This window comes from Falco naumanni, chromosome 14, assembly GCF_017639655.2.
Source record: "Falco naumanni isolate bFalNau1 chromosome 14, bFalNau1.pat, whole genome shotgun sequence".
NCBI classification, from domain to species: Eukaryota; Metazoa; Chordata; class Aves; order Falconiformes; family Falconidae; genus Falco; species Falco naumanni.
Window position 1 is genome coordinate 7,806,769 of NC_054067.1, and position 15,274 is coordinate 7,822,042.

Below are 15,274 nucleotides of genomic sequence, written 5' to 3' on the forward strand. Positions count from 1 at the left end.
CTCTCTTTGGCCAGCCTTTGAGAAGGAAGAGAGCAACCTTTGTGCAAGGCTAGCTCAACTTTCCTATCTGTGGTTGAGATTAGACACTCTCCTGCTCAGTTATTCCTAGATCTTTTCCTTTAGGGATAGAAAGATAAAGCAATGTCTCCCCCTCATAGCAGATTACTAGTCACACCACTTTAGAGGCCCAAGTGATCTAGGTAACTTGGAACGTAATTATTTTTAGTAATTTCTTTTATATATTTTATCTTTACTTCAATGTACATTTTATTAACTTATCTCCTGTCTTATATTTTGAATAAAATGCTCCATTTTTGTAAGCCTACATTCTGTTTTTCCTTACAGTGCAAAAAGCCCTTTTCTATCCAGTTCTGAAGCTTTTGAGCCCTTTCAGTGTTACAGCCTCATCTCTTACAAGAAAGAAAGGCAGTGACAGGAGAAAAATTTTTTCTCTCTTCTGTATTGCACAGGATTCCCCACTTAAAGTGTCTTCCTTTTTCTTCCAAACTCACTAGGAATCTGGCTAGCTTCTTTATAGTATCATGTATGTTCCTTTACCCAAATACTTTTCTTAGTCAGGAGCCTGGCTTAGCAGAAATCTTGCCAAGATGTTAAATGAAATAAAACCCTTTTCCTAAATAATCATCATTTTTTGCAGTAGCGTTTGAAACTATGTAATACCAGCATTTGAGCTAGCAGAACACAAATTATAAACTGAAAAATCTCATCCCAAAGATGAGGACAATTGTGAAAAGCACCAAGAAATCTACACCAGTTATTCCATTTAACAGTGTTGTGCAGGAATATAGTAAAGGAAAAAGAGGATTTGAGCCTAAGCAATCTGAAGTTACACACAGTGTAGTAGTTTACATTTTACCATTGCATGGATCTTGCTGCAGATGATGGTTAATTCATTTCTTTTCCCTGTGCTGCTTCACTGGGATTTCCAAGAGCTTCATGCTGCTGTCACCTCTGCGTGAAACACTGCTGTGTTATGCGTGTGACTTCTCAGCGCTTTCCACATCTATGAAGACCTACTTTCTGGCTAATCTAAAGCTAAATGTGAGGCTATCACTCAAAACAAGCCACAAGTGACTTCGCAGAGACATTAGCCAGCATTACCCTGCCTTTTCCAGATAACCTTTATGGAAATGTAACTTCCTTGTTGGCATCTTCAACCAGGACTGATTAAAACCAAAGCAGGTTCTCAGCTCGTGGGGCTGGCACAAACACTTTTCAGGAAATGGGTCTTCTAGCTGCAGCATTCTCCTTGTGCAGGCTCCTGCATCTGCCCAATAACCAACAAACACCAAATCTATCTTACACTTAAACACTGATGTGGAAATCTTGTGTCTGCTGCGCTGTCCTTGAGAGAAGTTACCAACTGTCAGTGTGCAGAGACAAAAATACCTGAATCCTCAGTGGAGTAGGGAATTTGCTGTTTGTGTACAGCAGTAGCTCAGCTGCTGGTGTTTTTATATTAAATAAGCACAACTGTCATTTTATAATTGAAAGGCAGAAGAACTTGTATGTAGAAATGAGTAACAGTGTTACTGTTTTTGTAAGTTCTTATGATCCTTCCAGGTTTATCATTAATCTTGTAGAATTATAACAGTAATTAGCTTATTTGCTAGCTGTGTTCTTCTTTCTGTCTTTCATAGTGTGTAAATTTTTCATGAGAAGAGTCTGTATCTGTCATAATACATTCTGCTGTGGTTTATTTCAGATCTAGGAACTAAAAAAATTCAATGGAGTATAAAGGAGTTGTTTTTAGTTATCTTAAACACAAAGCAATGTACCTAGACAATTTTTGTAGCTCAGATGGGAAGATATTTTCATTATATTTAAAACTTCATCACCGTACATGTTTTAAATGCTGTGTTATATCCTAAGCCTAAATAAAACTAAAATCTGAATGCCAAGTGCAGTTAAATGGCTGTGTTTCACCTAGCTTTATGGCCAAAGCCAGAATAGGAGGTACGTTACACTGAATGAAGCTTGTTTGGCATGTCTGTGAAATTTTGCAATGTCTGGTCTATGTTTCGAAAGCAGTAACACAACGAACCAAACTGCACGTTTAGGGGTCCCTCTACAAACAATTATGTTAACCCATTATTTTTCATAGCATAACTTAAGGTTACTGCTGTTTAGATCCCCAGAGCAGCATTGCTGCAAGGGTGAGATCCGCATCACTGTCTGGAAGATGGTTCTGGGATACTTGTTGGAGAGGAGCATTTGATTTTCCTGGGAGAGTGGATATTAAAAGAGCAAAGTGGCTTTAGTAACTTTCTTAGAAATACAGATAATGAGGAGCAAGCATCCCTGCTACTTTTGTGGCTTTTTAATAATGTACTCCTGCAATGTGTCACATTGTTGGGATGAAAAAGCAGCTATAAAAACTGCACCAGTGTCTCCTGCTGGTGTATACATATATTGCAAATGGTTTTCCGGTTAAGAACTGGGAGGGGGATAAGCTGAGGCTCTTACTGTGGGAGAGGCAGAGACAGGAATTTCTCACTTTTGTGTAACATACAGCTGAACACACAGAACTGAGTAATTTCTATGCAGAGACGACATTAGACATGCATTTTAAAGTGAGGATTTATGTCCAGAAATACAGCCATTTCAGGCTTCTGAAGTGGAATGAGCTAGGCAAGGAATTGTTTCAGAGATGTGGGGAAGCCAAACAAAACGTATAGTGACGTGTTTGTGTTTTACAGATACCTTCTGGAGCTTCCTCCAGGCCCATCAGTCCTTCATCCTCCGCCACTCTGGGGGCCCCCAGCTCTCGGGGCAGCAGCTGCCTTCCTGTTGACTTCACCATCCCTGCCAGTCCCCTTGGCTGCCTGGACACCTCAGCCGCCAGGCACAGGATTGCCATAAACCCACGGAAACAGAAGGGCTTTACCAACAAGAATCAGCAAACTCACCAGGTAAGTGTTTTCTGGGGAAGAATCACTGCGCAGAAGGAAGTGGATATGAATTTTTAACTGTTACTTTAATATTTATTTCTTCTTCTTTCCTATCCACATTCCTTTACTTTTTTTATTTTTTAATCTTCCATTGGAAAATGGGAAGCCACCTATTATCCAGCAACCAACCAACCAAAGAAAGACTCAGAAAACTTCAATATCATGGGAGCTAAAGAAAAGTGCAGCTTTGGTTTTTCATTATTTAGCCAAAAAGTTTGTGGGTTACACTTCACTTGTAAAAGCATTTCTGTTGTTTGAAAACCTAGTTTTCAGTTTTAAATAAGCTTAAATCTGTTTCTACAAACTATTTCAGATTAGCTTTAAATTTATTCTTTGTTTGTCAAAGGAAAGACTGAAGGACTTTGGGAAGGAATGTAGCTCTGCATGTGGGAAATTAGGATGAGATGCTTCTCATCCTGGCTTTTAGGAAACACATTGTGAAGGTGAAGTTCACCAGACTGAAAAGGTTATTGATCTGGAGCATAACAGAAATAAGGAGTTATGCTTCTCTACTGCATGTTCACCTCTCCATCAGAGAATCATGCACAAAAATCTGTCCTGGACTTAGAAGTGCACTGCCCTGAGAAAGGTCGAGAGGAGACTGACAGGGGAATTCAGGATGAGTGTAATATAGAATGAGGTTTCCTTGAAACTTGGGCCTTATGACATCTTTGCTGGATATTCTTTGTGCTGCAGCTGGTGCAACTGCTGAAGAAAAGCTAATTGTGGAGAGTCAATCAGAGGTACCAGAAGTGGTGATAATGTCTCTTCTCAATGGCTTGGTCTGTTCTATGCCACCAGTTAGCTTTGGTGATGTCTTAAAAATGTACTTGTTCACTCAGAATATGTCAATCCCAGAATGTTTCAGATTCAAGAGACATCAGTGGGCTGCATTTGACATTTTAAACATGAATGATTTCTAGGTTCTTAACTGAAACAGTACATTACCCACAGTGTTGGTAAATTACAGGATGGGGTGTTTGTGTCTATGTTCTGAGTATTCATAAACATGTGTGTGTATAAAATACATTTTTTGTGCATTATTCTTTAATTAAAAGATATTACTGCACATCATTAGGTGGAAGAGCTGGAAAGTGAAGCATGTCTTCCTGCAACTCCAGAAAAGAAGGGAAATTCGACAGAATTACTTGCGAATGACCAGCATAAAAGTGATTGGGAAGGTAATGAAGACTTATGTATTGCTACTTTGGGTCCGTGAACTCTTCCCTATAAAGCTGACAGGACCTATTTGCATTGTAAGTCCTTTCAAACTAGGCATCTTTTGGTTTTATATCATAAAACCAGTCCTGGCTGTTGAAGTGTTATGATGGAAAAGTCATGTACTCCACTCAACGCAGTGGTGCTGAATGGTGAGCTTTGAGAGCAGCACTGAAAAATACATGAGGTGAAAGCTGCATGTTCAGAAGTACCTGTGTGCTACACAGTTGGCTAGAGCTCGTTGACTGGGGATCTGAGTTCTGTGATACTCAGAAAAATGTTAACCTCAGCATTATATCTGTTATGTGTGTAAGGTGACTTTAATTGGCTTGTGTTTACTATATCTTCCTTTGCCACCTCCCCTCTTATCATGTGAATAGTAGTTAATTGCCAGTGGTAACACAGTTGTATCTTTAAATTCTAAAAACAAATGAAATTTCTCCAGAACAGCACTGAAGACTTTTCTCTTTAACACTGCATTACAAATGCACTGGCTGATGATAAGGCTATAGTGTAGTGGGAATGTTGACACCTTGTTGTCAGGGCAGACTCAGGACCTGATGCTGTCACACATCAGAGTTACTGTGTGTGCAGACACATCTAAGCTATCCAGATGTTCAGCAGCCCTGCTGGAGCTGCAGGAGGAAGAGCTACCTGATGCTAAGATGTTCTGCTGAAATACAGAAAATCCTCCAGATCATTCTAGACAGCTGCTCTAGGCGCACACATGAAGAAATGTCTAGGGAAATCTGGCTGGTAGTCTTACAGCTAGGGCTATGCACAGAAAAGAACTGAAGAGCAACTGATTTGGTACACTTAAGCAGACAACAACTTTCAGTCATTCCTGGGATTAGATATGTTTGAACTAAAAACTTTATAGTCTCCTCACTTGGACAGCCCATTTCTAAATACACTTTCGACAGCCTTATTTATCAGGCAATGGTGCTGACACCTGAGGAATGTGTGCTAAATGACTGCACTAACTGGAATGAATTACTGATGCAGATGGTGCTTGTATGGTAACCTTTAAGTGCACACTCTTTTCCTCTGTTTAATACAGGATTATCAGCCCAGGTGGGATATTGTGCAAAGGGAGGTGATCCTATGGAGACAAAAGGTGTAAGAAGTCCCACTGATGCTGCCCGTGACTCTCATGATTCCACACTTGTGGCAGAAGACTCGTGTGCTTTGCTGCAAGAGGATACATGCCTCCCCAGCATGGACCATCACTATAAAGCAGCTGCACCCCTTCTGAAACCTGAGTCTTCTCCAGTGAGCATGGAGGAGCACCACAGTGCAAAAATGTCACACTGTTCAGATGAGTCTGCTGATGAATTGACATTACATCAGCAAAACAACAATACTGAAGTATCTACACTTCCAGAATCACAACAAATTGGAGTAGAAGCTGTTGTGTTTCCAGACATAGTAGCAGCTGACTTGTTTAGCAATGGTGTGGAAACAGAGGGCAAGGATATGTTGGCAGAGGTTACACAAAGGTCCTCAGTAAATTCTGTGGACCCAAACATTAAAGACCAGGAAAAGGGGGATCTACTGTTTATTGGCAAAGTAGAAGCCTGCTTGGGTACTATTGAGAATCAGTCCAACCACATTGTCTCAGGTACTGCGCCAGGCCCTTCACAGATTGTGGTAATTGATTCAGAGTCTTCTGACATCAAGACGGTAGCTGTTTTGAAGCCTGAAAACAGCTCAGTAAGAAGAAATGACAAAGAAACTTGTGAAAGAATGGAATTTCAGTCATCCAAAGGCAATGCAGAAAGATTAATAGACACTGCTGCATTTATCTTGGAAGCAGGTTGCATGCTACCTCCCAGTAAATTGGAAGTATGTTTTAAAGCAGAAACTGTTCCTGTTTCGAAGGGTAACCAAGGCAGTCAACAGGCCAACACCTCAAATATTTCTGAAAAACTTTCCATTGGATGTCTTGCCTCTTCCAGTTTGGCTGGCTTGAAGAGTAATATCTCTTCCGCTGATGACAGTAAGGAGTACCAGATAAGCAGTACAGCTTCTCACAGAAAAACAGTGGAAGACAGTCCATCTTCAGATGAAAATGTTAAAACTCCACGGAAGACTGCTTCTGCTAAACCAGTCAGATTTACCATTGCACCAGCATGGCAAAGATCTCTTTCAGGGGGTTCAAATTCAAAGGAAGATTCCTATACCAGAAGTTCCCCAACGTCCCCTATAAGACCAGAGTTGTTTGAAAGTATGATGAAAGAACACACACGTTTTGATGTAGTCATCCAGGAATCGGCAAAAAACAGCTCGGGTAGATTTGATCGAGATTGTAAGGACAATGATTTTCATTTGACTTCTGTGGAGTGGACTGACCATGAAGCACAAAATGTTGAAAACCCATTTGGGGTCAGACTAAGGAGAACGTCTTCTTTACTCAAATACCAGAGTGAAAGCCGTGCCGAATCTCCAAAGTTGATCCCCTCAGCTGTTCCTGTTGCTGCTTCTGCTTCAGTTAAGGAGGATCAGAAATCGGTGGGCACTGGGAAGCCACCTCCGTGCTTTCCTATCAGCCCAAAATCGTTTGTTAAAAAACCAGATCTCCTAGAAGACAAAAATTCTCCCAAGACAAGATCAGAAGAAGTGGCAAAGAAGCAAAATGGTCATAAACCTTCAGGTATTTTATGCTGTATTTTTACCCAGACATTGTAAATAACAGTGGTCATGTAAGAACCTTGGCAGAATGGAAAACAAAAGATAAAAGTCCTCTTGACAAGGACCAAATTCAGCCTTGAGTTTGTCAGCACTATAATTTAATTGGCTTGATGACTTGGCCAGTCAAGAGAATTCTTGGCTTATCTTAATGAAGGGTGTGTTCCAGCAAGAATAACAACAGAGTAATAGCTTAAGGGCCTCTGAAAGATTTCTGGTATGACCTACTTGCGCATATAGTTGGAGTTTTAACACAGCTTTTTAAAACTTGCTGCTGTTTTGTAGTTAATTTTCCAGACTGCAGCAGCTAAAACCTTAACTAGGAGTTGCATTAGGTGTGATTTTTTTCTACAATCACTTCATTTAAAATATTTAAAAAGTGAAAAGGCAGCCTGTATTTAATGGCCTACATGAAAAAATAATGGTTATCATGCTCATTTAATCTGCAATGTAAGGATGTTGTTTCAAAGGCAAAATCCGGTTCACAGTGGTCTCTGTGGGAGTTTTGCCATTGACTTAAACGGAAGCAGAGTCAGGTCAAAAACTCCAGAATAAACAGAAAACAGTTATTGCCAAGGACAAAATCATCAGGGAAGGTAATTTTATCTCTGCAGTGTTCAAAGGGTATTACAGATGCTGAAGGATTTAAAACAAAAAACACTAGCTTTAGACAGACTTGACCTAAAAATCCCTTCTTTACTTCAAAAATGCTTCTTTTGTAGAAAAAGTCTCCTCTCCACATTTGGAAACAGCTTCCTCTGAACCAGCTTGGGTCTCCATGGCAAAACTAAAACAAAAGGGTTTCCAGGATCACCCTCTTGCCAAAGAACATAAAGCTGAAGACAAAGCTATGACCAAAGTGGATCAAGAGGAGGTAGAGTACCAAGTAATTTTGCATGGCTGTGAATCGTGCACCAGATTGCCTGGGTACTTTTGCAAACTACTCAGTATCGTCTTCATGGGAGGTATATTGTGAGCACTATTTGGAGAGAGGTTTTAAAGACTGGCCTCTCAAATGTATTGAGACAGAAATGATGCAAGTGAGCAAACACATGTACGCTGTCACAGTGATTAGTTTCAGAGCTGGATCTTCCTATATGTTCCTTTGCACTACTCAAACCTGAACCTTTTCAGAGCTTGCCTATTGCCCAGAATGTACTTTTGTAGCCCAAGAGCTACTTTGAATTGCATTAGCTTCCTCAATATTAGTGACCTATAGGCTGCATTCACTGCTATGCTCTGGAGACTGTGTACTCAAAGTTTGACTTTTCCACTCATGCTTGCACAAGTTTTTTGTGCAGCTTGGGCAAGTTCCTCAATTCTCTGTCTGTAAGAGAGAAAGATACCTTGCGTGCACGTGAAGTAACCCTGTATTTGTAGCAGCTGTCATCCTTCTTGCCTTCTCCCTCTCTCCCACAGGATGTCCCCAGCCACCCTGGTCTGGCTCTTGCTGCATTTCCACAGTCAGGCTTAGAGATGTTGCCAGGGGGAGCTTTATGAGTGCCAGTGGCCAGCGGGTTTCTTAGTTGCATTATTTTCTCTCCTCCTTTTGTAGCAAGGGATCTGTGCTAGTGAGAACATATTGAAGAAGAATATGCCTTCCAGCTTGAACTCTCAGGACAGAAAAACGCAGACAAAGACCACTGTGTCTGCTGCAGCAGGTACTCTCTTTCTTTGTATCTTTACATAGTTTACACCACTAAGTGGTGTGGGTGACAGGTAATGGAGGGGGAGATAACTACTTTTTTGATAATCAGCATACTTTATGTAAAGCTTGTTCAGACTATAGTTTGCATATAAGTCAACGCTTTGGCTTGCTTACTTAACAGAGAAAGCAAGTGAGGAACTTTTATCTCCACTGCCAGTTCGTGGAATGACATATAAATTGTATGGTTATTTATTACTGGCAAAGGTCAGTACTAAAGATTAGTGGTTGAAGTTGGAAAGAGTCCAGGAGAGAGCAGCAAAAAAGGTCAGGTCTTCTAGACCTCTAGTCAGCCAGGAATTACTGATGGGAGTGGAGTTTAGAGAAGACAGCTTAATTTGCTGCAGGGGACAAGACTAGTCTTTATGGCCTGTGTGAGCTTAAAATGCACCCAGGGAGGTTTAGCTTCAACATTAGGAAATACTTTCCAACAATAAAAGTGGTGAAGCGCAGAATAGCATAGGTTGCCTGCAGAGCGTGTTCAGTTGCCATTGTGGGATGTGTTTAATAGATAAACATGTATCAAGAATAATGTAGGCAGAGGCAGTTCCCCCCTCAGGTGAGCACAGAGGCTGCATGGCCCCTCTCCTGCCTGTTAGCTGTGTTTCTCAGCTGTGATTCTCTGTAAGACAGATGCCGGGGGAGAGTGTGACTCAGACATCGTGACTCACATACCTCTTCCAAGGCTACTGCTGGGCTGCAGCATATCCCTCCCTGCTTACTCAGTGTGGTGCCAAACCTCAGAGACACGCTCCAGCTAGATATAGATAAGCTGGTTCTTTAGCTCTAAAAGCATATTGTGCTAGCTGAAAGCTATTGATTTCAGATACTGCCTAAGAAGATAAGAAATGCCCCATTGTGTCAGAGCAGTGGCTTTTCTGTTTCAGGTTGCTGACACTGTCAGTAAGAGATACTGTCTAGAGAGAGTGCATGCACCTGGCCACTTTGCCCTTATAATGCACCAGCATCCAGAAATGTTATATTAGAGATATTAGGGTTACCTCTGTGCCTGCTCCCTATGGTAGCTCTTTATAGAGATGTTACCCAGTTTTGAATCTACGGGTCCTACAAAATAGGATTTCTCCCTTACTACAGGTAGCTGACCAGCTGAAGATGTGCACCAACACAGAGGCTCTGATGTCAGTTGCCAGCTAACTGTGTGTGTGATTAAGATACAATAGTTTTTTAAAAGGATTCTGTTACAGGCCAGCTTTGTCTTACGGTTTTAGGTACAAAGTGAGAGATGAAATGTAAAGAGTCTGAGATTTTTTGCTCAGATTAGAAGGTCTTAATTTGAAATGCTGGCACAAGCAGACTGGATTTCTGTGTGTTGAAATCATCTAAACCATGGAATCCCAGCAGCCTTCAGTTAAAATTCAGAACTCTGCATCAGTTAAAATTCAGAACTCTGCATCAGTTAAAATTCAGAACTCTGCAAAGTACTTTGCTACTTGTTTACTAGAACTTACACCACTTGCGGTCCTTGCAGCAGAATTACAGTTTTTTCTGCATCACCTCTTCCCAAGAATTGGCCTGGTTTCCTGACATCCAATGACTGTTTCCTCCCCTCCAGGGATAGCATTTATAGTCATATTGTAGTCTTCCACTCCTTGAATATCACAAAGAGCTCTGACCAGTGCTGATGGTTAAGGAAAACACTGCTTCTCTACTGCTCAGAAAGCCATGCCCTATTGTTTAGGAAATGTTCAGCACTGTAAGCACAGAAGTAGAAAACTGGGAACCCCAAATGTAAACTCTCCTCTTCTCTGGTTTGGTTCCCATTAGCACAACCAGCCATTTGTCTAGCTGAAGATGCTGGTGGTGGAAAGGATGTAGATTTAGTATCCAAAAGAGTTATTAATTTGGATCGTGCTTTTTGGCTTATGTTAACTGTTAGTGGTTTTCTTGACAGATGGTTGAGGTTTTCTGTGCAATACATACATCCTGCACACAACTGCAAGAGCCAGGACAGCTCAAGGTCAGCTAAGTTTGGAAGAGAATTCCAAGCAATCAGATTCTTACTTCACTGACTGTGACTGTTTTGTTACTGCTGTGTGGCAGACCATGTCATAACCAAGGAAAGATTACTTGGCTTGCCTTTTCTCTCTCCCACTTCGTCCTAAGTATGGTGGGTTTGTTCCAGAACCTATCTTCCCTCAAATAGGCATGAGCCACCATTTTCAGGTTTCGTTTTTACCTTGTGCTGTTGAGAGCATGCAAAGGGCTTTATTGTTGCTTTTGTTTATTATAAAGAAGGAAGTCTCCCAAAACATTAAAATTAATTTTGAAAACAAAAATTTCAGCAACACTTAAATTCTTAGGTACTTCTGAAAAATGACCTGTGTACGTAGAACCGCACCCTGTTTTTAATGAATTGTATACTTTCTACAGTATTCCTAAGTATAGCTTGCCTCCTGCAAGAACTACCAATGAGCCAGGGTTTTTAAAGACCAGAGACCTCCTGAGTGGAGATAAGAAACTTCTTTGACTTTGCTCAGGAGTTTCACTGATGGAACTAATGGACATTTTCTATTGAATTCAGTGCAAGCAAGATCAAGCTTCTTGTACTTAACATTGCTTAAGTCCCCATGTGGCCTCTGTTCTTGTGCTGGAGCACAGTAGCCGCATCGTGCCTGCCACATGCCACACACAGACTAATCAAGTATGAGAAAAAGTGTGAATTTTCTCAGTTTGACTTAGACACAGAAGTGAAGTACTGCCTGGGTTGAAATGGATGAAGAGAGCATGACGTTGAAAAACTTGTGAACCATGTCTTCAGAAATGAGAACTGCGTCTATTCAGAGTTGCATTCTCTGAAGTCCCGTTCCAGGCTGTCTGTTTGAAGCCATTAATCTTGAAAATTTTCAAACAAGGTGGATGGAGGAGGCCTTTTCTAAATAGTAACTCAAAGCCATACAAGGAGTGTTACCTGTATTCCTCCATCCTTTGTGAGAATGACAGGCTTGTGTTAGGCTACGTGAAGAGGAACACCTAGCCGCGTCAGAATCCCACTTTCTTGGCTTACAAGCCCAAGAGCATAAAGTACTGGTTTGATCCCTACCTAGTTTTTAATGATATTGCTGGAGCAATATTTGTGCCAACAGTGAAGACTGAAAAAGAAAAAGAATCCTTAAGACTTCTCAGTGTTGAAAAACATATACCAGTCACTTTCAACCCTGAAGCAAGCCTGGGGTGATATTTTCCCTGCAGATATTTTGTTTCCATTTTCCTGCATACTCAGGAGTCTTATTTCTAGACTTTCTTGCACTCACAGAGCAGAATAAGCCTGTGGAACTCCTTGCTGTGCACTGTCATGGAAATTAAGAGTTTGAAAAGATTAAGAAATGTGTTAGCCAAGAATATGAATGATAAAAATACCTGGGGCTATAGTCTCCACATGCTTGAAGAATTTTGAAGAACTTCTTCGTTTATCAGGGCTTAGACACTTGCTGTTGGGACCAAGAAGATTCTTCTATGGGCAGATTATTCACTAACAGTTCAGTATCAGTTCTTCCATCGCAATAGCTAGTCCTTGCTGTTACTGTAGCTGGACCAGATAGTGCTAGCAATACCCAGTTTAACAACTCCTCTGACTTATTTTTGAGTCACAAATATTCCAGGCTGTATAACAATTGCTTTAGAGAGAAGGAAATACTATTGGCAGACGTTGAGTTCTTAACTCTCTAGGCTTCTGATGAGTGATGGATATCTTGTTCTTGGCAGGTAAAGTTGGACCTATTGCTCAGGAAGCATCTGTGATTCCTGCTGTTGAAAAGGAAGCCAGACACTCCTCTAACCTGCCAATGACACCATGCAGCCCTGCTGAACCACCATGGCTATCCCTGGCCAAGAAGAAAGCCAAAGCATGGAGTGAAATGCCCCAGATTGTACAATAGCAAATGTCATGAGCATCCTTCTTTGTGTTGCCAATAGCTGTGTTAACTCCATTTAATCTCTTATTTACTGTGACCATTTTTTTGAGAAATAAGAGCCTTAAAACTTTTGATCAGACTGTTGTATGTAAATACATAATGAAGAAATGCCATCACAGGCTTAATTGGAAGTATTAGGAAGCTGAGCATTTCCTACTACCAAATGCTAGGAAAACTTGATGGATTTGTTATATCTTTACACATCTGACAGTGATGTTCTAAGAAGACATGCTTCAGGCTTTTGAAACATTTCCCTTGCAGAATATGTTTTTAAAGTTTCCACAGACTATACAGTATTTTGTGCAATGTGATTTTGGCTAAGAAATTAATGTTTGCTATAGAATAGATACAATGCTGGGCACTGACACGTCATGACTTGTGGGCATTGGTATCATCATGCTTCTTTAATGCTCTGGGATGGGCAGTCTGACTTTGCTTCTGATTGTTAATGGATTTGGTTTTTGATAGCTATAAGATCTGAACAGCAGTAGGAGTTGGAGGAATTCTGGTTCCTGGATGTTTTGAAGTCACAACACTGTGGGTCTTGTGCTTTGCTCATTGATGCCAGCTGGAATGGCCCAGAACCACACCTGTTCTCTCCCATGCACTGGAAAATCACCACACTCTAGCATATTCTATGCTTTTGGTTACACCTTTTGAAATCTGGGATGATTTGGCCATTCTACCAAAAAAACCCTAAAACCCCAACCCTTATTTAATTATGGCAAATGGTGATTTTTTGTTTGTGAGATTCCTCAGCCAATTGTCTCTCTTAAAGAGATGTTGGGGATGGGAACTGTTGGCTACCTAAAAGATGGCATCTTGTTTTCAACAAGTGCCACTCTACTCTCCGTGTTCATGTGGATATGGGTTTAGTCAGTTGTATTATTACTAGTGATAAAAGGGGCATCTGCTTTCCTCCTTGCTGCATCAGTCTTTAACCAGTAACTCAATATTGGTCTAAGAATGTGCAGCTGGGAAGGGATTTTTCTCTCAGGGCCTGGCATTGCAGTCACTTAAGTTGATGGAAGTTGTGCTGTTGACTTTGAAGGAAGCAGTCATTTGAAAAAGAAGCTTTGTAAAATTATGTTAGTGGGTTAAGTGGCAGCGGTGCTTACCAGTCCTTTTCAGTTTCGGCAGCATTGTACATTTATGTAGTTTTTGTTTACAGTCAGTGCAAAATTTGAAGGCTGACTTGGCTGTTGGACAGTTTTTAGCTGAAAAGTTGGTAGGTATTTTTAAGGAAAATATTACCTGTTGGTAGAATTAACTACAAAATAAAAAATTTGGTTTCAGGTCAGCTGAAGCAAAACTTTAATCTTCCAGTCTTGGCCTGTATTTAACATGTAGCTCTTGCAATTTGAAAACAGTATTTATTAGGACCTAGACTGTGATTTTTTTTTAATATAGGTGAAGACTTACTCACCCAAGTAGGCTGACTGAAGCTAGAGATGCTGTGTATTTTATATTAACACCAGAAAGAGTAAGAGCTTCACATTGGCTTGGTAATTCACGCCTGTTTTACTACTTGCTTTTCTCTATCTTAGGAAGCATATCTTCTCTTACAAAGCACCGAAACATTTGTATTTCTCTGAAACTTTTAAGTGTAATGTAAATGAACATACTCAGCTTCGATTCCTGAAGTTTTGTACAGCTGCTGTCCCATCACAAGCTTACTGACCTGGTGTAAAATACCTGCGATTTCTATATTCAGCAAACTCTCCTCTTTTTATTAGTGTGGATTGTGATCCTTCACCCAAAGTACTGCAAATGATACTATAATCTCTCTTTCCTTGTGTTGGCTTTTGATCTTAATATTGTTTCTGTCTTTTATGTTTGGTATGTATATATGTTTTTGTAATCCTTGTCTTGAAGGAACCTGTTTTGTATTCCATTCCCTTATTTGTTTTATGATTAAATGCTGTTGTTAGTGATGATGTTATAATTCCTGGGAAGAGTGATAAATGGCCCTCGTTCATGAAGGAAAAAATAAAGAGAGGTCTTTGGTCAATGTAGACTCTATATACGGATATACTGCATAGATCTTGTTTTGAGAGGATTTTGTGTGGCCTAGGACTGATCAACACAGCTGGTCAGACTAATGAACTTTTCTAAAACTAGCTATTTAAAAGTATAAAGCATCACCAGAGTGCTGATGGCTCTCCTTGTGTTCTGGAGTTATTTCTCCTTCAGTACAAGGTTGACTTGAAGGTTAGCACTTCTGGTCGCAGGAAGCCGTGTTTGAATGTGTTTTGGTATTGCTAACCAGCTGCTGTAAGACATTTTGGGGTTGCTTTAAAAGAGAAGAAAACCACATGAGAATCATGTGATGTTACAGTTGGAACTTATTTGCCTTCTGGATTTCAGAAATTAATGTTTTCAAGTTTTTCTCTGCAACTAAGAACAAAAAGCATGTAGAGAAAAAAAATCAAAACAGTCTCATATGATCACAAGAGTTTAGAAGATGGGTTTTAACATAAACATTGAAATATTAGTGAATTATTGATGTATTTATAGAAGTTGGTAGCTTTGTTAGCGTGGCATTAATTTCCTGTTCTCCTAGTGGAGTTTTTAGGTGTTTGGTCAGTGTAAATAACTAATATAATAAGCTCATTTTGGGTGATTATTTCTAGACACAGCCGCTGTCTTTGAAAATAAGCTGTCTTGAAGTGCAGAGTTCATCGCAGAATGTCACTGTGAGTTTTTATGGCTCAGGATCTTTAGCGGAGGATGTAAAAAGCTGTCCCTGAAATTCCTTG

The 15,274-nt window shown here is 40.4% G+C and overlaps 1 protein-coding gene across 8 annotated transcripts in view; it reads left to right on the top strand.

Annotated features, from left to right (window-relative positions):
* Positions 1 to 14,526, top strand: part of KIAA1210 (KIAA1210 ortholog) — a 46,013-nt gene extending 31,487 nt beyond the window's left edge. For 7 of the 8 annotated variants that reach the window (XM_040614785.1, XM_040614788.1, XM_040614790.1 and 4 more), the window contains 6 exons: positions 2,721 to 2,933; positions 4,051 to 4,153; positions 5,251 to 6,843; positions 7,601 to 7,752; positions 8,434 to 8,539; positions 12,307 to 14,526. In XM_040614785.1, coding sequence (XP_040470719.1) covers positions 2,721 to 2,933; positions 4,051 to 4,153; positions 5,251 to 6,843; positions 7,601 to 7,752; positions 8,434 to 8,539; positions 12,307 to 12,479 — 2,340 coding nt within the window. In that variant the 3' untranslated portion in view covers positions 12,480 to 14,526. Of the gene's footprint in view, positions 1 to 2,720; positions 2,934 to 4,050; positions 4,154 to 5,250; positions 6,844 to 7,600; positions 7,753 to 8,433; positions 8,540 to 9,678; positions 11,696 to 12,306 lie in introns of those variants that run through there. The other variant, XM_040614791.1, reaches the window with a different exon arrangement.
* Positions 14,527 to 15,274: the final 748 nt, after the last annotated feature.